Raw genomic sequence first — 21,612 nt, forward strand, 5'->3', positions numbered from 1 at the left:
ATGTGCCTGGGAGTGCAGCTGAACAAACAGGTCAAGTAGCTGCGAAGCATCTGAGAGGCCAGACTGCCTTACCTCTGCCACCAGTGTTGACATGCTGCAGGGACACGGCACATAACTGAAACCTCTGATCCACTCAGACGTACCACGTCTAAGATAACAGCTTTATTAGGGCTGTCACAAGAGTTACAATTTGAATCTAATTGGATTAGCTGTGATTAATCAGAATTAATCATGATTGTACTTTATTAATTAATTAATTAATCCTGATTACTCAAGATAAATCAACAATCTCGAATTGAGGCTGTACTGAGTAAACCAATGGGGATGAAGGGTGGAATAAGTGAACAGGCCACATCATTCTGTTCACTTTAAAATTTTAATCTGATTATTTCACAAAGGAGTTTACGAGATTAACGCATGGAGTTTGACAGCCTTCTTGCAGCCGCTGTGACTTTTCACCATGTCTTGAGAGGCCCAAGGGAAAGAATAACTAACTGAACACACACTGAAGCTCACACACTGAAACTCAAGAGCCCGGCTCAGCGCTCTGATGCGATAAGTGCAGATCCTGATAAGCGCTGAGGTGAGCCAGGACTGGATCTTCAAATCCCTGTTGGGTCAGTGCAGCCTTGGTGCAAATGAAGGAGCCAGCCCCTTGTATGATGTTAGACGCTGGCACAGAGGGGCTGTAACTGTGCTAAGGGGTTAGTGGCTCAGGAATGGGGGGGTGGTATGAGTGTCAGCGTGAGCACGGAAGCCGCATGGCCGTGATTCACAGTGACAGCAGCGCTTGGCATGTGAGGACAGCAGGCAGACAGGCAAGCTCGCTGCCTTTGATCTTTATTTGCTCCACCGTCTGTTTTGCATTTAAGAGCCTTGCTGAGAGCAGGGCATTGGATACACCTTGAATGGCTCAGGACCTCGTCCACTTTTTAAAGACCTGGGATTCTTTTTCAAAGCTAAGAGGATCCAGGACAGAGAGGGCCCGATGTTTGAAGGGGAAAGTGCTGCGCTGAATAAGACCCAGGGTCTCCCAGCAACACAGATTAGCTCTGAACAGAAAGGAGAGTGCCCTGTAATAACACATAATCAAGTTAATGGAGGATGGTGTGAGTGTGGGTGAGGGGTAAGGTAATACACGTCCCCGTTCTAGATGGACCCTCTGGATCAATCCCAGGTCAGGGGTGATGAGGATCAAACAACAAAAACAAATAGTACCTCCCAAGTAACCTTCTCCTGCTCCGGCCGACCACCGAAATATATTTTGCACATTAGTGATGTCAAAAGACTCTGACATCTAACACCTGAGACTGAGAGCAGCTGGATATCATCACAACAAGAACGTGATGCACTGACAGGAAAATACTCCTGTCTTCAAACAGCAAATATATTTATCTGCCCTCAACATCTCTGTTGCACATTCCTCTCCTGACTCTGCCGTGGTCAAAGACAGCAGCTGAACAAACTATCTCTTCGGAGATGCATTTGTTATAAATAACTGCTTCATGTCATATAAACGTTCATACGATCAGTATGCAACAATTCAAGCCCGTTGTTTACAAACACAAAATACCGGCTGTCCTCTGCTGTGGTCCTATAAATGCAGTTCCAATGCTGAGCCTGCCAAGTTCAGAGTGTCATCATTTACATCAGGGCTGTCTGATTAATCATAGTGGAACTGTGGATAAATCAGCATACATCATTATTAATTAGGTCACAATTAATCATGATTAATCTAGATCAATCAATATTCCTAAATATGATAAAACTATTTTATTGTGACTAACCCTAACGATGAAATGAAATGGTAAAATATGCAAAAATATAACTGACAGTTTGCTTCATACAGTTGGTGGATTCTACTCATTTTTCTGAATCTTGACGGTGGGTTGTTGAATGCGTCAAGAGTTTCTTTCAAAACTTCAGTGAAGTTGTTGCCCTCCCACAATGGAATCACCACCCTTTGATACAGAAATCACAATAAAAAAAATTCACAGCTCAATTTGCATCATACATAATTGAGGACGACTAACTTCTTTCCTGCCATGTTAAAGAACGGCTCCACTTCCCACTGGGCAACAGAGACAGCAACGGATAAGAAGACAGTATTGCCAGAGTGTAGCGTCAATGCTACTAATGAAGGAAAATATACTTTCTGTGACTGTAAGAAATACTTCTCTACGTTTTATGGTATTGAACATTTCTGTATACTCCACCTTAAGCAGTGTTATGACAGCAAAATAAAACGGGCGTAAATATTTCCTCTCAAGCTGAGCGAGCATAAGCCTCAAAGCAGAACTCCTGTACTCCTGTTACTACACAGCACGTAATATACACCAAGACTTTCCATTTTTGGCAACCACATACCCAGATGATGACATTTATGTTGAGTGTTTAACGCTCACATCAACTACTCTTAAAACAGTAACAACGATATGACTTTTTCCAAATGAGGTAAAGTCTGAAAAATGAAGGTAAAATGATCCAGGCAGAAATGTAGCAACATAACTTTTATTATTGTTTTGAGCACTGTAGACAGCTGTGCACATATTACCTTTTTCTCCATAGCTTATACAATTTAATATTAGCTGCATTTTCAAGTTAAGAATATTGGTTAAGACAGGTAATTTAGCAGTAAGTGAGTTTAACTGCGCAGACACAGAATCTGATTATCGTAACATAAACGTTAATTTAGGCTGTTTGTCATTTCAAGTACAATTCTCCACAGCACCATTTCATGGGCTTGATGCATATATTAGTTCTTAGCTTTTTTTTTTTGGCAAGAAAATACACGACTCTGTCAGTGTGACTATACAAATATACTGTATATAAACTGTTATTTAACTGATGGCTAACAGTCATGTCTGATGGAGGATTAAATGCTGCTACCTGAGCGCTAGACACACACACACATACACACACGCACAAACATGAAATCTTGATCAACTATATGCATGTTAGATAAAAGTAACAGAGTCACTGTAGATATCGTACATGCGATGCTAACACGTTCACATGAGAGATAATCAAAACCAAAGCGTAGTTGGCAAAACTATGATCAACTGTATCATGCTCTACAGCTGTGACCAACAATATGCTTCATTAAGTGTGATGATGTATAAATACCACTTTGCATAATACGGTTATGTATATGGATGTTGGACTGTACATGCTAATGCTAATACAATTTTTAAAAAAACATCTGCTGTAAAAGCTACTGTTCTGAGCTGTATGCGTCCCACAAGGTGCAATCTGACATCATTTAATCAGTAAAGTTATTTTCAAAAAAAAAAAAATAAGGCCTGGGGGATTTAAAAGTCATCACTAAAATAAATTGAACGTCCACCCTGTGTTCCTAAACCATAGCTTTAATACAAAAGGAAAGACACTGCTGTTAGTCAGTCAAGGTCTAACTGATAAAGACAGGGGTGCGTCAAGTCTAATCCAGTCCACACTGGGGAGCACGTGGTTCATAGGCAGAGAGTACATGCTGGAGGCAAAAGGTGGGAGGGAAGCCCTGTAAGTGCATTGTGAATAAGCTCAGCTTCCTCCATCCTTTCTGGACAATTAAAGCCCAACTCATGACCCAGTCCATCAACTGTATCAGTTTATATTGGCTCATCACACATACACGGACATCTATATGTTTAATATGCAGCACAATGTTACTAAAAATAGTCTAAAACATCTTTGAAGACCATCTTTGTCCATCAGGGAGCATGTGCTCCACCTTTACAAATATATTAGTTACCTATACAGTCGTTCAAATTGATTAAATGTATTTTAATAAATTTATATAAATATTGCCTCAAAAATGGATATTAATTTCTTAAACCAAGACATCGGTACTGCGACCATAGCCTACTTCAATCAGCTGAAGCTTATTATTCGTAGCAATAAAGTTGTGAGTGGGTGAGTACGGAGTGCGAGTGAGAGTGTGTGTAAACTAGAATATTGCTGAAGAAGATTAAAAGGAAGGCGAATGTGGCTTACTCCGCTACACTCATCAGTCGACACACACCTCCCTCGATGGCCAAAGATTGTCCAGGAACAGTACCTGGTGGAAGTCGGGATATGTGTGTCTAGAAAAAAAAACCCACAGAAGACACAATGAGAAAAACATCCAAATAATTTGACAGGTTTTATGGAAATTGGTACGCTAAGCTAAGTCTTACTAGCCAGATTCTAATAACCCTTAATTGTGTGACATTTAAATTTATTTTTAATAGTCCAACTTATATTTATATATTTAAAACACACACATCAATACAGCAGGTGTTCCCCAGGGTTCTAAATATATTTTTTAGTTAATTCTAAAGCTAAAATATGTGCATAAAATTTCAAATAATGTTACATTTATCAACATATCTATTATTATAATACCAAACACCGACTTTAACCTAAAGTTGGACTAGTCATCAGTCACGAATACAAAACGTCATGTGTCTAATGTTGACTGATATTCTTTTTGATGTCTTCTATGTTGTTGTTGTTGTTGAAGTTCATTTATTGTCTTTGTGTCTTTTAAAATACAAACTCCATTTTCCACGTTAGCATGTTGCACCACTTCTGTCCTAACTGCGCTATTATATGCAGGTCATTGCTTTAACCTAGTACCTTCAGAGCTTTTGAACTGAGATGGCATGCACTGCAAATGTTCTTTATTTGACCAGAGACACTGAAGATTAAGAGGTGAAGGGAAGGGGAAAACGCAGCTGCGGAGGCTCGAGTATAACTTCCACTGGAGGATCAAAGGTGACACTATCTCTGTGCCAGTAATGGCTGTCAACCTCCTTCCTCTCTGTCTTGCTCCTTAGAGGCTCCAGCCTACAGGGAAGAGTCCTTCCACTTATTCATCAGAGTAATGAATTGGCCTGACATCACTCTTTCAGTTGAAAAAGCCTTCGACTGGACTGGACTGTTTTTCACAGAGTCCTAAGCGATGGCCCCTGGCAGCCCAAGGGCAACGGCTGTCACTGCAGCAGGACAACAGCCAGACAAGGCACAGCACACATGGCAACACTCTGGGGGCTATTATGCCTCCAGAACCCCTCTCTGCCTTCCTCTTCTTACCCTTCATCTTCTGGGGATGAGGTTAAAGAGAAGCCTCCTCTGAATAGTTCTGATTGAAGCTCCGTAGCTGGGACATAATTGACTAATGGTGACACGCTAATTGTTTTTCTTTTGATGTCTGCAGTGCAGATCGACGCAAAAGCTCTTTCCAAATTCCAAGGACACTGAATACACAGCTGAAAATACAGACACCATTAAGCCATCAGTATGACTTCATGTACTTTGTAAGAAACCATGTCACGCAGTGACACCCAAGTGACCTTGAACTGATCCCTACATAACACATCACTGTTGCATATACCTACCATTATTTTGGTGTCAGTGTAAAAGTTTTGCAGGAAGAGGTAAATGGTTACTAACTAACCCAGAAACCATTAACACCATTACAGCCCTGAAGATGTCATGTGCACTCTAAAAACATGCACTGGTTTAATCCTCATAATGTGCTCCACACTGCGGACACCTGTTGACCTCTGGGGTCACAAAATGACCCAGTCTGGTTAAGATTGTTATTCAAAGTACTTGGTACAATTCGAGGATCTATTGACCTCTTATCTTACTGCAGGCAAACAGATCACCACAGAAGATTTCCCTTTTGTAGAAAAGTGATATTCATGTGTTATCTCAATCAATTCAGTGTTAAACAATTTTGGAATAAACCCCAAAATTAAAATTAGTCTTTTCATCCTTATTGTCAAAATCATGTCAAAGAACCAATAATAAGTGCAGTGCCTTTAAAGACGGTTAAATATAACAAAAATATAGTATGACAGCCGGAGGGAAAAAAAATTCCTGCCAACCCAAAGTAGGCCTGTCGTCAGCTTCTAACTTAACTGACAAGATCCAAACATGACGTGAAAAACACAATTCCATTGTATCATGCAGAGCAAAACAACATTCTTTGGTGATACGAATGTGTTTAGGAGCTCAAGAAGCCACACATTAACACCACAATGTAGGCTGAGGAATCATTTTAGCTCATTGACTCTGCTGCTGCCTTTGTGCTGCGGTTTAAACATTCTGTTCTTTGAACACAATAAAAATGAAAAAAAAATCATATGCTAGTTATTCTCCACACGAGATGGATAATAGAAACAAAATGTACCATAATGAAAATCATTTATCATGCAATATACAAGGCAGGCAATGTGAATGACTACATTGCATGCTATTTGATTTTGCAATACACCATTTTAGCTGCACAATGTTCATACAGAGGTAATTATGCCCAGCAGGCGGGAAATGGGCCGTGGTGACGGAGCGTAGAGTTCTGTGATTCTCTTTTATCTGTCCAGTCTCCACGAACAACAAAAACATAGTCCAAAATAATCGCCACAAATCTGTTCTGCTGATCAAACTAACGAAGAAAAGGTAGTCTGTCAAAAACTAAGATCAGGTAAGTACTCCTAGAAACATCTGATGAAAGAGCTGTCAGTACAGAGTCTGGAGAACTGCATGAATGTCCACCACACTTTGAACTGGGCCATAGTGCATTTCACTGTTGTCTGGTATTGAACTATAATCAGGCAAAACAAACACAGCTATCTCACAGTGAAAACAGTGTAAAACCATGAAAGAGAGAGAAGTGCTTGAATAAAAATCCACTCCGGCCTTTGGCCCACTTTCCCCCTGCTACTGTATAATTCATACTTATCAGAGAAAAACACCAACAGACAGACTTTCACTGGTTGATGAGAATCACCCACAGGATGCTTAGAGTATAGGTATGTGAAGAATGTCTGTGAAGGAGCAGCTGAAGAGATGAAGAGCTCCAACTGTGAATGTTTGACAGTCGCCGTAACACTGCACTGAACAGTCTGATGTGGAGGATGTCCTTAGGACAACAACCAACGAGTTTTATTGTTTTATTGTACACTTGCACATCTTGTTTGTTTGGGCTGAAAAATTCAAAATCAATGATTAACTTTTCCCCTTTTCTTCTGAAACACTGCTTGTTATCTCTGACTAATCACCGATGAAAATGACTGTTGTTACATAACATACATAACAGATACTATGGGTGAAAACAAGAGGGCGTCCCCTGGAGGGCAGGTACTGCATGCTAAATATTCTTCTAAATTTCTAATTCTGCAATAGTAAAAAAATAAATAAATAAATTCTAATATTATTTTGCAACCAAGAAAAGCATTATAAATATTCTTTTATTTTTAACTTTCATAATTGATACTTTCATATCATATTGGCTATTGTATTATACAGTTTGACACAGTATTGTATCGCTCATATTTTGGGGGCAGTCAGGACTTTTCAAATGTTCAAACAGAACCTGAAGAAGAACTTCTGTAAATGTTGATTTATTATTGGTTATTGTTGTTTAATTATATTGGTTTGTTTTGTGAGTGTTGGGTACTTCTGTTGTCTGGTAGTGTTTGAAGATGTTTTTTGCCTACTGGAGGCTGGAGGCATAATATCAACAAGAAGATCCAAATGGTCTGATCACGCTCTGCGATTCATAATTGCATCTAATCTTGGAAATCCTTCAGAGGGTATATTGAAAGATCTGTTTTTTAAAAAGAACAGTTGGTACAACCCACTGCTGTGGGTTACAGTGTGTGCTGCAGCGTTTGTAGATGATGGTCAACCAGAGTGGAGATCCCTGATTTGATAAACTTTACCAGATTGGGTTCAAACGTCTGCTCTCTTTTGACTTTTTGGTGGCCAGCTCTGGGCCCGTCTGGGGGGAAATGGAAACCTTGTTGTGCACTGAGTGTGAAGGCATGAAGGACAGAAGAGGCAGATTCTCTGGTATGCAGATGGTGAGATCTGCAGAGACACACATGCAGGCATCACAGCCTCAGCCGCACAACGAGCTGTTGGGTCTTTGATAGCTCATTGTGAGGTTTGGTGGAGCAGCTGTGTTCTTGACTGCGCACTTCAAAACTCACTACGTCATCAGTGCCCCCCCCGCCCCTACCCAGGAGGAAGTTGACACCCTCTCCCAGGAGATCAAGTAACCAATACTGACAGATGATATTCATGGAGCTGCACCCACTGGGCACATTAATTTCAAAAACATCACAGATGGAGCTTAACAAAGAAACGCTTGGGGAGAACTTGAAAGATGATTACTTTAATGCTATTGTGTGGCCCAAATCCCATTTGGTACCACATGAATTTTTTTAAGAAAGTTAACCAACAAACTACAGCATATTTCAGTACAGTGATTTCAAAATGCCTTCTTACAACATCAAACTGGGTTGTGCTCACGACTTTACAAAGACAAAGGTGTGAAAAGTGAGCTTCCTCGCTCACATTCCTCCTCAAAGGCCAATACACACAAGCAATGTGACAAGTATGCAGATTGATACCGATATCCCCGGTGGTTCATGACTCAGTTCACTTTAGGGTACTTTTGGAGCAGGTAGGAGCAGAGAGGGTCATGCTGAATGGGTAAGCAGTCAGGGTGGTGGGGCAGTGGGGCAGTGGGCGAAGGCTTTGAAATGTGAACCAGGCTTAAACAACAGTGCCATTAGCCAAACAGTCTATGAAGTTACTGCACCAAGAACCAGGGGCTAGGTCCAATAAGCCTCCGTTCTTGAGAGGTCATAAAAGGCACTTCCAATCACCTCAGTGATTTAACATCGTTTTCAAATCCCAGCATCTGCAATTGACATTTGTAGCCGACCTGCGCCTCTCAACAGACAATATGGCAGAGGAAGACGACAGACACAGGGGGTAGAGAGGAAAAAATCCCTGCCCTGGACCAAAGGGACCAGAAGTTTGGCTCAGTAGTGCTTTCCAGTAACAGAGGAACCTTGTTGTTTAAATAAGTGAAAGTGGAAATAAATTTGCCGCCCATTGTTACACTAGCAACGGCAAGCAAACGCCTGCTGGTAGAGAACGAGTTGACGCTGATGAAGCAGAGCAAGAGAGAGTGAACGATGCAGGGAGCAACAAAAAAGGTTTAATTAGTAAGTATACTTTTTTTGACAGGCCCTGTTTCTGTTATTTTGTTTTTTGTTCCTCTTAATAGAATTAATAGAAACACATCATGTTAAACCTTCTTTTTTCGAGAGACAACTCTATGTCTCTACTGCTATAAACCAGACACAATTAATTTAAAGGACATTAAGACACATTTTGATACCTGGAAACTCACCCTTGCTTTGCTATCCTGGGCAGACATGTAGCCAACACACATGCTCTCTGTGGTGTGGCTCCATAGGAACTCCACTGTAAAAATATAAGCAAAAATGTAAGCAAATATCCAACAGATGAGTCAATTTTTCAAAGTGTAGTAAAACTAGGGCAAAATACAGTATGAAGTATGCAGCAGTGACTCATCCAAAAAGTGAAAAAGCAGAGAAAAGCTAAATCTGTAAACTGTCTTGGAAACTCAGCTGCAAAAGGATGTTATTGAATGTCTTTGCTATTAAATAAATATTTGCAGCCTGCAGTAATTTAGTTTGGCCGACAGTACAATCCTCAAGCACAATTGAAGAAGATATATTGGTCAGAAAAAAATTCAATTTTAGGCTCATTTTATGACGCCAGCTAATTCCATGCGACCACAAAGACCTTGAGTTTGCATTTGCCAAGACATCAGGTTTGGAATCAACTTGTAATCTTTTTTGTGGGACAAATATTTAATCTACTTTATTTTTGGGGAATAAGAGTTAATATATTGTGGTAACCTAGGGGTAAAATCAAATTTAATTAATCTAATGGCGCAGGGTTTTCAGTTCCATAATGCTGGTGGAGTTCCAGGTAAAGCAACAAGATCCACCAACACAATCAGCCAAAGTGAGCAGTATTCAGAAGGCCTCCACTTATCTGTAGATTAGTGGCTGATTTTCACAGTGGGAGGTCTGTGTTTGAATCTGAGATGAAGGGCGTGAAACCAGAGCCTGATTGTGCAAGTAAAAACACAGACCACCAGCCAGGAAAGTGGCAGTCTCCCCCCTCCTCCTCCTCCTCCTCATCCCCTTCCTCATGACTATCTGAGGATGGATGTTCAAATATTAACAGCTACTCTCTGTCTATGAGCTATGGCGAGGGTGTGCCAGTGATTAGATGAGGAAGTGAAGTGAGTACTGTCTTACCCAGGATACCCTGAATATTTTGAGATGGCTGAGTTTCTACACATCTGCAGCACCGTAAGACGATTACTCCGCCCAGTACACGATCTTCACTCGCCAGAAAGGGGGAGCCTGTAGACACAAACAAAACAGAATGACGCAAAAATGAAAAAGAAAAGAAAATACAGTCACACTAACTCTCCGTGTCTGTGCATCCTTTTGGAAAATGCATTATGTAGCACTGCTGTCACGTGACCTGCAGACTGCATGGCATCATTTAAAGTATAACTGATGTTCTAATTATCTCCATTATTTATCATTAACAGTGTATAGTTTTAAATTTCCGGAAGATTTCAAACTTCATTCTCTTTATCGATACTCTAACAAACAGTGGATACACACGTTGTGTCAGGTCTGTCTGTCTCCTGTTGATACACAATACCATCTAAACACCCAGCATGTGTTTGTAGAGGCTTCAACTTCAGGTCAATTGTAAAGCTTAAGTCAGTCCAGATACACAGCAATGATTGAAATCCACCTAATCTATGAAGCTACATTTAGTGTTAAGACTTTGACAAACTTTTCTTATCATTTTTAATAATTCCATCATTTGAATTAGTCACAAATAAAAAATAAATCCCTGTAACACACAGATAAAACACTTTTTTTCTAATAGGTACTTAACCATGAGTACTACCTTTTCAAATAAAGTTTACATCAGAGAAGTTCTTATTCTTGTTCCTACTAACACTGGATTTATGACGCTTTGTTTAACTTAATGTGCACCTTGAAAGGACACGACAAAAGAGGCAACTTCCAAATGACTCTGTGCAGCATGTCCAAATGTCTCGGTGAAACATATGTCCATGACAAAGCCAAACTGGGACCGACTTCTAAAGGGGGCCAGGAGAAGGAGGAAACCACCACATGTTTCCACATGTTTCACCCTCTGCTGTCCTCGCCCAGCGATCCCCGTGACCAGTCAAAGGCACGGCAAATAAAATAAAATAAAAAAACTTAAACTGACCGCTTCTGGGAACACGGTTATGAACTCCTATGAACAAATGAATTTTTTAGCAAGACAGTCACATCTTCCAAAATCCTCTGTAGCTGACAGCTATGATGTGTGGACATCTAAGACATAGTTTAAACAGTGAAAATCAGCCATGAATCAAAGACCAGATATTCAGTGTTTCCAGTGGCGACATCTGTTTGTCGACTTTTATTCTCCTCGTGCACAACTGCTTGTGCATACATGCTCTTGGCTGACACAATTGTGTTTAAGCAAAGGCCTGGCAATTGTCTCATGTACTGTGGGACACTCACTGATGAATTTGTTTTGCATAGTCTCCAGCAGTGCACGGTGGGCATCTTCAGTCTGCATGGCAGAGGAGCATTCTCGTGCCAGCATGGTGCGGATCAGATGCTCTCCACAACCTGGAAAAAAACAAGTACACATGACCCTTTTGACAGTGACTTACATTAAAACTCATACTTTTCTGACATAAAAACTGTCCCAGGTAGAAGTGAACAAATATCTAGAGAGTAGGTACAGGTGTTACACTTAAGGCACATGAAAAAAGACAAAAAATCACATCCTAATTTTGCATAGTGCTGTGTGGTACAGTTGGACGGTTCACCGGTCCATCACCATATATCATATAATATAGCATACAACATCGGTAAATAATGGTATGAATTTGCTATTTAATAATCAAACGTTCGTATTTGAGATGCCTGATGTTTAACAATGGATGTTTTTAATTGTTTTTTCCCACTTTGACAAAGCCTTTGTGCTACTGTGCTTCATTATTGCAGGTGCTATTGGCAGTCCCCAAGGGCTGCTAACTACAGCTGCTTTGCTCAAGGGCACTCTGAAAGTTTGCACTGAAGGAAGGTTTGAGTTTCCCTTTCAGATTCCATGCCAAGATTCCCAGCTGGTCTGGAAATTTGAAACCAGTCAGTATTATTTCCACTTCTGTAAACTGTGTACTTGTGCTGGCAGACTGTACTGGGTCGTATGCATGCAACATGCATCACCATCAAAAACACAGCGTTTAAATGCGGGACCATAAAAATGTTGTCTGAGTTAACACCTAAATGGCCAAACTCCAGGTATGTGATCTACTTAAAGGGCAAAAAAAAGGAAATTACAATGATACAAACACTGTCTAGACACGAAACAATGTGAGGTTATTAAGAGTGACTGTATGAGTAAAACAATCAACACTATAAATAAACTGGCACAGCAAAGAAGAGGCAGTGTAGCTGTGCTTCAAACAAATGTGCATTGTGTTTACACTAAACCAAACCAACTATTTACATCAGATGAGAACTTGCTGAAGTTAATCCAGTCTTTTATTCATAGCAACAACACAGATGCATTCAGCAAAAAGAAATCCTGTGAAAAAAGTAGTACTGCTCAAATACTAAATCACAAAAACATGACTTTATTGTTACTGAGAATTCTACATCAGAAACATGCTGTGTGCCTGCTGTGATTCTAAAAACATAAGCTCTGCCCATACTTGGCAAAAAGGAAATCTAAAAGTGAAAACACAACACATCTGGCAAGTGTTCCTGTGAAAACCCATTAAGACTTTAGTATATGGCCTTGTTGTTTCTGTAAACACAACCAAAGGCCCTATAAAATATCAGGTAACTACAACAGAACCCAATGCAGGTTGGTAACTGTGGGGACCAGATGCCTGGAGCGTTCCAGAGTTCTTGTTTAATGAGATTAGAATGTTGGAGTCGGTCAGGTACTGAGTCATTTGTACTGTTAACCATATCTCACTGCGTCCCAGGGGAAGCGGACATTACGGCAACACGAGGGTAAGCTGGGGTGGAATTGCAGCGAGAAGCCAAGAAGACTAGAACAGCGAGGCAGTTGTGGAAAAATGTATAGTAAATAATGAAAGCAACAAACAGAAAAGTGGAATGGTATGCAGCCAGAAGAACTGGGAATAAACTGTGACGTTAATGAGCTCTTCATTCACAGGCCACAGCAAAGACAGCCATATGAGGCAGTCAACACATGTCACACAAAGATGCACACGAGCTGAATGTTAGAGATCAGACTTTGTGGGGGTGAGGGAGAGGGGGAGGCAGGCGGACGGACGCAGCGGCGGTCAGACAAAAAGAAGAAAGGACATATAGGGCGATGATCCTCCTTCTGTCAGAGCGAAAATTATTGTTTTTTCCTCTTCCTTTTGATGGGGATGCCTTTCATGTTAGGAAATTAAAAGCAGGTGTTGTTCTGGAACACACACTATGATCCTCATACCCATGAGGAAATCTTTTTTAGTAAGATCAAAGGCCATTATATAGACAGAAAGGGCAATGTTCACAACCCCAAAATGTAAATACTTAAAATCTTCATATTCAGGAATAACTCACAATTAGCTCGCTGGACAGAAAGACATGGTTTGGTCCAAAGCAGTGTCTATATTAGTGGACCGAGCGGATCCAACAAAAACTCGTCTGACCAAATCAGCTCATTTGTACTGACATGCATTATGGTTCAGATCCGCTTCAAAGGGTTTTAACTTTCCCCAGAAGCAACATAGCAGATGTCACGTATTAAGGAAGTGGGTCTTACTGTATGACTTAAACTGTACCGTGGCCTCGCTGTCTGCTACGTACCAAACAGTGTGGATGAAAATCAACAAACGTGCTTCTGACTCCATTATCAGCTGAGTTGATGACATAAATATGTTGGGAGATAAATGCAAACTGTCTTCGAGTACTACATGACATGTCCTTTACACTCCCTTAAAGTTAGTGTTCATGTCGTAAACAGCAATACAAAATTCATAAAACCCCACTGTGATGAGTGGAAGTGACTGGATTAAACGAGAAAAAGTTTCTTGCAAACAGTGGAGGAAGAAACAGAAAAAAAAAGGAAAGGGACAGACAGAAAGGAAGGATGGCAGAAAGACAAAAAGAAAAAAAAATGATATATTGAAATGTTTTTCTGCCAGGAAGTTGCCCTCTGTTTGTATTTTTCCCTTTTTGTTTTTTGCAAATGAACACATTTTAGAAATAGTGCAGGCTGTGGGTGTAACAGTGACGATGGGGTTTCAATTGACTTGAGACAAAATGTTTCTAATGTGCGGTTTATGTGTCATCGTATCTTTAGCAGTTTCTCTGTGTAGCTGCAAATGAGCTTGACAATGCACCTGGTTTACAGCTGACTAACAGAGAGCAGGGAGTCAGTCTGCTGAGGAAATAACTGAAGAGAATCACAGAGCAGAAAGGGTTACGTTGTCTTTGGAAAGTGGCTTGCTTGATTCACTGACGGAAAATCTGGGACTCACCTCAAATATCAGCATCTGACTCATATCATCTCCAAAACAAAAGGCAGACTAGTAGTAAACAGTAACAGCATGATGGAAAATATACTCATGTATTCAGCTACGTAGTGGATTGTGAAGGTTTCAGTGAGGTATACCTGAGGTACTCACTGCCGTAGAGTAAGTATTCAGATTACAGCCATTTTCAGCCCAGCAGCCGCATCCGTAATGAGCAGCCTGAGAAAAAATGAAGCATGAAATCATGGTTGAGAATAAACACAGTCTGGAAAATAAAGGAAAAAATAAGAGAGATAAATAAAATTAACTGATTTAAACACCTAAAAAGTACTTTAAAGGTTCTTTCAGCATTATCACATTTTCCAATGATTGTTATTTGTGCATTCTTTACTTTTTTTGAAGTTTCAACCTTGATTATTGAGGAAGAAATGCAACATCAGTTTGAAGAGAACTGTAGGTGGTTGACAGGAAGCCAAGAAAAACATTTCAAGCTTCAAGGTCAAGGTGTCTGTCTGTGTGACTTCACCATCCCAAACTTTTCAGTAACAAACACAAAAACACCAGACTGGTATCTGATAAAACATGAGTCGACAAGCTGCAAGGTTTCTAACAGTGTCCTTTGGAGTGACAAGAAAAAAGAAATATTATAATTGAATTAGTTCAAAAGACAATGAAGGTGCAAACCTCTGAAGGCATCTTGGAGTGAAGACATTGTATTATTTAAGGGCAAGTTCTTTTTAAATAAGTCCAACCAAACAGCATGTCTAACGTGTATTAAACAAATGAAATACTAATGACAATAAGATTATGTGGTGTCCATCTGATTCATGGCTGTTTAATCTGCTTTAACACCAGACAAGTATTTATTTAGAAAACACAGCCTGAAAAAATTAGATACGTTTAATTTACTACCTGACCAACCCTGCCGGAGTGTTTCATGGCCAGGCCTCCACTGGACACGGCTGCAGCTACGTTCCCTTCAAGGTCTACCACAACAGCTCCCACTGTGTCCAGACACCCAGAGCCGTTTTCCTGGAGCACATAAGGACAAGAGTCTATAAATCCACATGGTTGAAAGAAAACATTTCTCTGTGTGAATGCAGACACAAACACGGAGAAATAATCTGCAAAGTGGAACCATCATACAGCTCGTCTGCAGTAATCAGATCTTGGTTAAAAACAAATGTCTTAAATTACAATTCTTGAGGCAAAAGTGATCCCTCTAAAACAGGGGTCACCAGCTATATTTGTTGCCTGGCCACAATGTTTCTGGACAGACACCTTGGGAGAGGGACATTTTTGGAAAAAAAAAATCAATTTTTTGTCTAACATTAATGTTTATTTTGGAATCCAGCCCTGGGTCAGACTGGACGGTTTGGTCCCTGATTTGACCCATGAGCCGCCGGTTGATGATCACTGCTCTAAAATATACTTCTAAATATTAAAAGGTGAAAGTTGAAGTCCTGTAAAATTACATGAACGAGTGGAAGCATGAAGCACGAAAATCAGTCACCGTCTGATTGGTTCAATCTCTGTCATTTTACTGCACAAAGGTCACATACGTATGAATCTGGTCAGAGACACTTGGGAGAAAAATGAAACAAACCCGACATTTGACACAAAGCTCAATCATTTTTATTAGAACATGCCAAAGTCAACAGATGGTTCATCTTAGCTGTTAGTCTTTCTTTGAGACGCATCATTAATATTGTGGAATAATGTCACTGACCCTGAAAAACCACAGTGCTGTTCATAAACGTATCCTGTGATTCATTGTAGGTTGAGGCCAATCACGTTTTAACATGTACATCAGAACGTTTGAACTAAAATAAACTCTCCCACCCTGTTTTTGGGTTGCTGCCAGAGTTGATCACTCCACAGGCTTAGCAACTTTCTTTTTTGTGTCAACACTTTCAAGCATTTCTTGGAACCATTTTCCTAGAAAAATGTAGGATCATAACTGTCAAACTGCTGGGTTTCTGCTTTTACACCAGGCAATGTTACCTAAACAACTCATTACACTCCTTACTGCAATTCTTCATTTTACTGCATATTGTTTGGAGTTTTGCAAAAGGACTTTTACTAGAAAAGTAAAAAATGTACCTAGCTTTGAGCAGAAGACAATCACAGCAAAGGCAGAAGAGAATAAATTGTTATGTATTCATTATCATTAGAAAAATCAATAGTCATTAAAACACCTAAATGTACAACTGCAAGTAGGTGTGCAGAATACTACAATGAATCCAGAATTGTGCTGTCAGTGTATTCCATGATGAAAGAGAAATTACCTTGATTCATTAATCACAAAACTCACATTTTCGCTTGATTGTCGTCTTCTCTTTGTCTGTCCTGGCTCCATTTTCTCTGCCAGCTCCATCTTTCGCTTGTTTCTTCGATATGCAGATAAACTGAATTCTGTGTGTGACAAAATGTTGCCTGTTAACTTCAAACACAAACACTTATCTGACTTCATCTCTTCGCTGCAAAAACTATAACTAATGGTTCCACTATCAGTGGAACAGTTCTTACTCGTTGCCATTTTTTCTGAAGGCCATGATGGTATGCCATGGCTGAGAGCCCAGTCATGTGCTCCTCGCCCAACTAAAAAGCTGGGGGGAGAAAAAAAAATTAACAAATTTTCGAAAAATCTATCCAACACTAAAGAAAAGGTGTCATTTTTATTGTCACCAGGGTGGGATTCTTCCAGCTGATAGTTTCCCTTTCTGTGCTTCACTCAGGAGACGGTTTGCGACTAAGACTGGGTTCTTAATACCTGAGAAAGAACACGAAAAAATTAGTAATCACATATTCATATCATTTTACAAATGTGTAATTTCACAGTTGTTTCCATGTGGTAATCACTATTTTTCTAAAATTGAAAAAGAAAAACCACAACATATAAATACATACAGTCTATGGATACTGCTTATGCACAGATAAATACCAATTATCTTAAATATCACGCATCAGACTGTACATCTGCTAAACATCTGACACAAAGGCACGACTTGTTAAAATTACTACCACATGACTGAGCCCCCAGTATGACCATCACAAAGTAACTTTACGTAAATATTGATACAAAAGATATAACTCACCACTAATAGCACCTACAGCTCCATAATGGAGCGATTTTCCATCCATGATACTCGCATCGCACTCAATTTCCCCTGACAAATTGAGGTTGGAGCCCATGCCTGCGTTTGTAAAGGGAGAATCCTAAGGGATAAAAGTTAAACATGTAGAATCAAAAGAGTAAAAGTGTCATCGGTACAGCAAGCCATTTTTAGGGCTAATATAATGAACAAAAGGAAAATGTTTGAACACAGTTATATAATGGACAAATGTTAGCTCTGTTTCATGTCTTGAGGTAGCTGGATTCTTACAGACACTACAAAGTCATTTCAAGATAAGAAAGATTAGAAGTACTTTATTTGTCCCACAATGGGGGAATTCACAACATTAACAGCAGCTGAGTACAGTACAAGGAACTATAGTAAAAATGTTAACAGCAGCCGAGTACAGTACAAGGAACTATAGTAAAATTTAGTGTTACTGTAATAGAGATATCAGCTTGCAGTTTACCACTTTTATACTGTTTTCAGACAAAAGTTTATATTGAAAATATTGAAGGTCAAAAAATAAAAAAACTAAATAATAAATTAACTAATGGAGATAATAATAAGATGATATTGCACATATTTTTGGTTTTTACATGAGGTAGCCCTGGTTGTACAGTCTGTTTGTGCTGCCCATAGATTTTTTTAACCATGTACAAATGTAGTTAAACAACAAAATCATACAGGTTATGAAAGGTATGATATCTTTAAAACAATTAAGACATAACTCACTTCAAGTTCCACCAGTGCTGCAGCCACTGCTTCCACTGCCAGTACGCCAGCTTTGAGCTGCTCCACAGCCTGGAATTGACAGAAACACTTGTCAAAGAAAGACACAAGTAGATTTTCAGTCCAAACTGGAAAGTAGCAAATCTAAGAAAATGAGATATGGACACTGGAATTTAGCTCTAATACAACTATTATTTTTCAATTTCACTGTTAATTCATTAATTGGCTACAAATAATACCTAATGCAATAAAGTACTGCAGAAAATACTTTTTTTTAATGCAAAATCAAGTTCAACACAAGTACTGACTTAATGCATTGCTAAGAATGAAAGTAGAGTACCCTTTTGTCTCCTTCTTTTCTTACATACACTATGAGACTGCAATAAATAAATAAAAAAAAACACATAACTTACTCGCTGACATGCCCTTTTACAAACATGCTTGTACTCTTTGGCCTTAGATTCAGAATGGTATCCTGCTCCTGAAAGTGTGAAGAAATACTTTACTACATGGTAAAATGTAAATTAACAATGCTGCGCTAACAATATTAGCATTACTTTTTTTAAATCAATTATGCATTTGTATGTATGTTGGTTTTAAAAACTAATCTGATGTTTTTTTTCTATTTCAACAAAACACATGACAAAACACATTGACTTACCTGCATGGACTAACACAAATCCACCAAAAACTTTAGGCTTTTGATCCTGTTTGTTGGTCCACGAGTTGGCCTGAGGAGACAGGGGTTGCTGCTCTTCAGCAAAATTTATTTCACTTTCCATAACCCCCACATAACTGGACAAGCCTATCATGACCTATCAGACAGCAGGGACACCCGGGACATGTTGGCAAACCTGGGACAAAATAAAAAATAATAATAAAACACTAAGATTACTGCTTTTTCCTAACAATAATGTGAATAAATTGTTTACTTCAACATACATGGACAATAAACATGATAACCAGATTAAAATAATTAAAAAATAATAATCTTAAAACGAGTTTATTTGCATGTAAATGACTGCAATTATAGATCAAATGACATTTAACGGTACGCTACACAGTTCTGATTTTAATATAGTATTTCATTACGGTGTAATACACTGTTTGTCATTTCATGTGAGGACTATTTAACACACGTTTTAGTTTGTGTTACGTTAACTCTAACAAGAAACAGGCAACGGTAACCTTAGTTACAACAGTAAAAGTCAAGCCAATAAAGGTCTGTTGTCGTTAGCATGTTAGCTGAAAGCTAGCTGACAAAAACAGAGTGCACTTACACTGTTCTTATTCTTCACCTCTACACGAAACAGCTACTAAACTGCTAACCTATACATAACTAAACATTAGCTTCATGAACACTGTAATTATACGGACTTTTGTCTGTTTATAAAGACAAACGTTTAATGACACACTTTTCCTCTCCTCCTGTGCTACTATACATTCCTGGTTAGCAGCAGAATTCAGAAATACTTCCGGGTGGAGACACGCGTTGCTAAGGAAGTGCGCTCCCAGGAAACATTTGCAACACGTGGATAGGGCTGACCAAAATAAAAGTACAACCTCCGAAACGACGCTAATTCTAACATATGCATCTAATATAAAAATACACACAAACACCTGCAATATATTTTATATATTTAGTCAAGCGGCTACCAATAGGATAAAAACGAATAAAAAAAGTATTAATAATTAAAGTAAAATAAATAATTATTTTGTTATTTTAGAATTTAGAAGAGAGTAAAAGGAAACTTGTTTTAAAGACATACATGTTTGAATTATATGTATCTTTGTATTCTATAGAACTGTTGGGCTGTTTTCAACTCTTTTGTTAGTGTTTTGTGTCTTTTTGAAGGTGATAAAGCAGGTGATAAGGCATTCTAAATGGTTGAGAAAAACAGAGCTCCTGCATCATTTTTCACAGACTACGGTCTTTTACATCATAAAAAAAAAAACATCTTTATGACCGATGTTGACAAAATGGTGTTGAGCTATGCAGCTACAAAATACAACAAAGCGATATAAATGTGCATACCATTCAGCTAAACCTCTTAAAACTGCAGTTTTGTAAATTTGAAATAAATCTGAAACAGGCCCTCCTATATTTATGGTGCAAGCAGAAGTTGTATGGGCCGACCAAAACAAACACATTCTTTAATCATAATGTGAACCATAATGATATTTGCTTTGGATCGAGTCAAAAGAGATCAAAGAGTGTTGGGAGCAATTAAAGGAGAAAGGGAGAGAGAGAGGGAGCTGGGGCCAGGGCGCAGAGTGCACCCTGAGGGGCCAGCAAGCCTTTGGGGTGGCTTTAGTATCGCATACCATCATATCACTGTGGAAACAACTTCTTGCCGCTGCTAATGGTGTGAGAAGGAATAGTGCCTTAGTGCAGTTTTAACAGATGTCTTGTCTGTTGTGACCATGGAGTCAGCAGACGTGATTCAAGCACATGATCGTTAAAGTTAGGCCGAAAGACGCTATGTTCACAGAGAACATCCATGAAATGATATTAATAACGACATAAGTGAATTTAAGATGACACGTACATGACTTTTTTACACAAACATTAATGTTCTGTAAGTAAGAGGTCAAATACTTATTGTGCACGTTATTTTAAAGAGTTACACTGTAAACACTGGCTAAATAAAGAAATAAAGAAAAACACTTTCAACTTATTATGAACACACCTTTGTGCATAATCTATTTAACTCCAGTTCAGCCAGAAATCACAGAGAAACCCTACTGGTTTGAGCAAGCAGAAACCAGACATTGTCAAGAATAAGAGGACGATCTAAAAGGCTGAATGAAGTAAAATAAACACAAGGAGCTGCTGCCACATATTTTGTCAAAGCTATGACCCACAGGAATCTAGTGGAAAAGAATAAGCACAATTCAATGTTCTGAGAAAACCGCCTAAACAAATTAAGGCTCAGCAGACCACAGTATTCACATATACAGTATATGGTACATCACAATGCATTTCATCACCAGCTGATCTGACATCAGGCAGACCATACTCTAGTGGTGATCATGACCTACTGTGAGACAAGGATTGCGTGTAATTATGACTGAAAAATGACAGTCAAAAAATCAGATAAGGCTGGTGTGAAAATTGGAAAATTTGGAAATGTTGCAGAAGTTATCGATCATGTCTGACTGTAAACTGATTAATATCATTGAGGACAACAGCTTCACTTGAGTGTTGAAAGCAACAGTTATGACTAAACAACAACTATCAACTATGAAAGTATGACATTTTTGGTTATATTTTTTTTATATTTCATCCATATTAATAGTTCCATTATTTGGTTTAGTCATAAATCAAAACACATGTGA

General features: G+C 39.0%; 1 protein-coding gene across 6 annotated transcripts in view; it reads right to left on the bottom strand.

Moving 5' to 3' along the window:
- tasp1 (taspase, threonine aspartase, 1) overlaps positions 1-19,757 on the bottom strand; it is a 22,148-nt gene extending 2,391 nt beyond the window's left edge. The window contains exons 1-14 of one of the 6 annotated variants that reach the window (XM_025060606.1): positions 19,554-19,757; positions 18,935-19,127; positions 18,687-18,754; positions 18,277-18,345; positions 17,524-17,644; positions 17,114-17,198; positions 16,955-17,034; positions 16,740-16,840; positions 15,338-15,457; positions 14,566-14,644; positions 11,439-11,549; positions 10,137-10,244; positions 9,194-9,267; positions 3,994-4,082 (exon numbers count right to left, since the gene is read on the bottom strand). In XM_025060606.1, coding sequence (XP_024916374.1) covers positions 3,994-4,082; positions 9,194-9,267; positions 10,137-10,244; positions 11,439-11,549; positions 14,566-14,644; positions 15,338-15,457; positions 16,740-16,840; positions 16,955-17,034; positions 17,114-17,198; positions 17,524-17,644; positions 18,277-18,345; positions 18,687-18,754; positions 18,935-19,085 — 1,256 coding nt within the window. In that variant the 5' untranslated portion in view covers positions 19,086-19,127; positions 19,554-19,757. The other 5 variants (XM_025060605.1, XM_017037553.2, XM_008321932.3 and 2 more) reach the window with 5 other exon arrangements.
- Between the last annotated feature and the right edge of the window lie 1,855 nt (positions 19,758-21,612).

Source organism: Cynoglossus semilaevis, chromosome 12 (assembly GCF_000523025.1).
Source record: "Cynoglossus semilaevis isolate Cse_v1.0 chromosome 12, Cse_v1.0, whole genome shotgun sequence".
NCBI lineage: Eukaryota > Metazoa > Chordata > Actinopteri > Pleuronectiformes > Cynoglossidae > Cynoglossus > Cynoglossus semilaevis.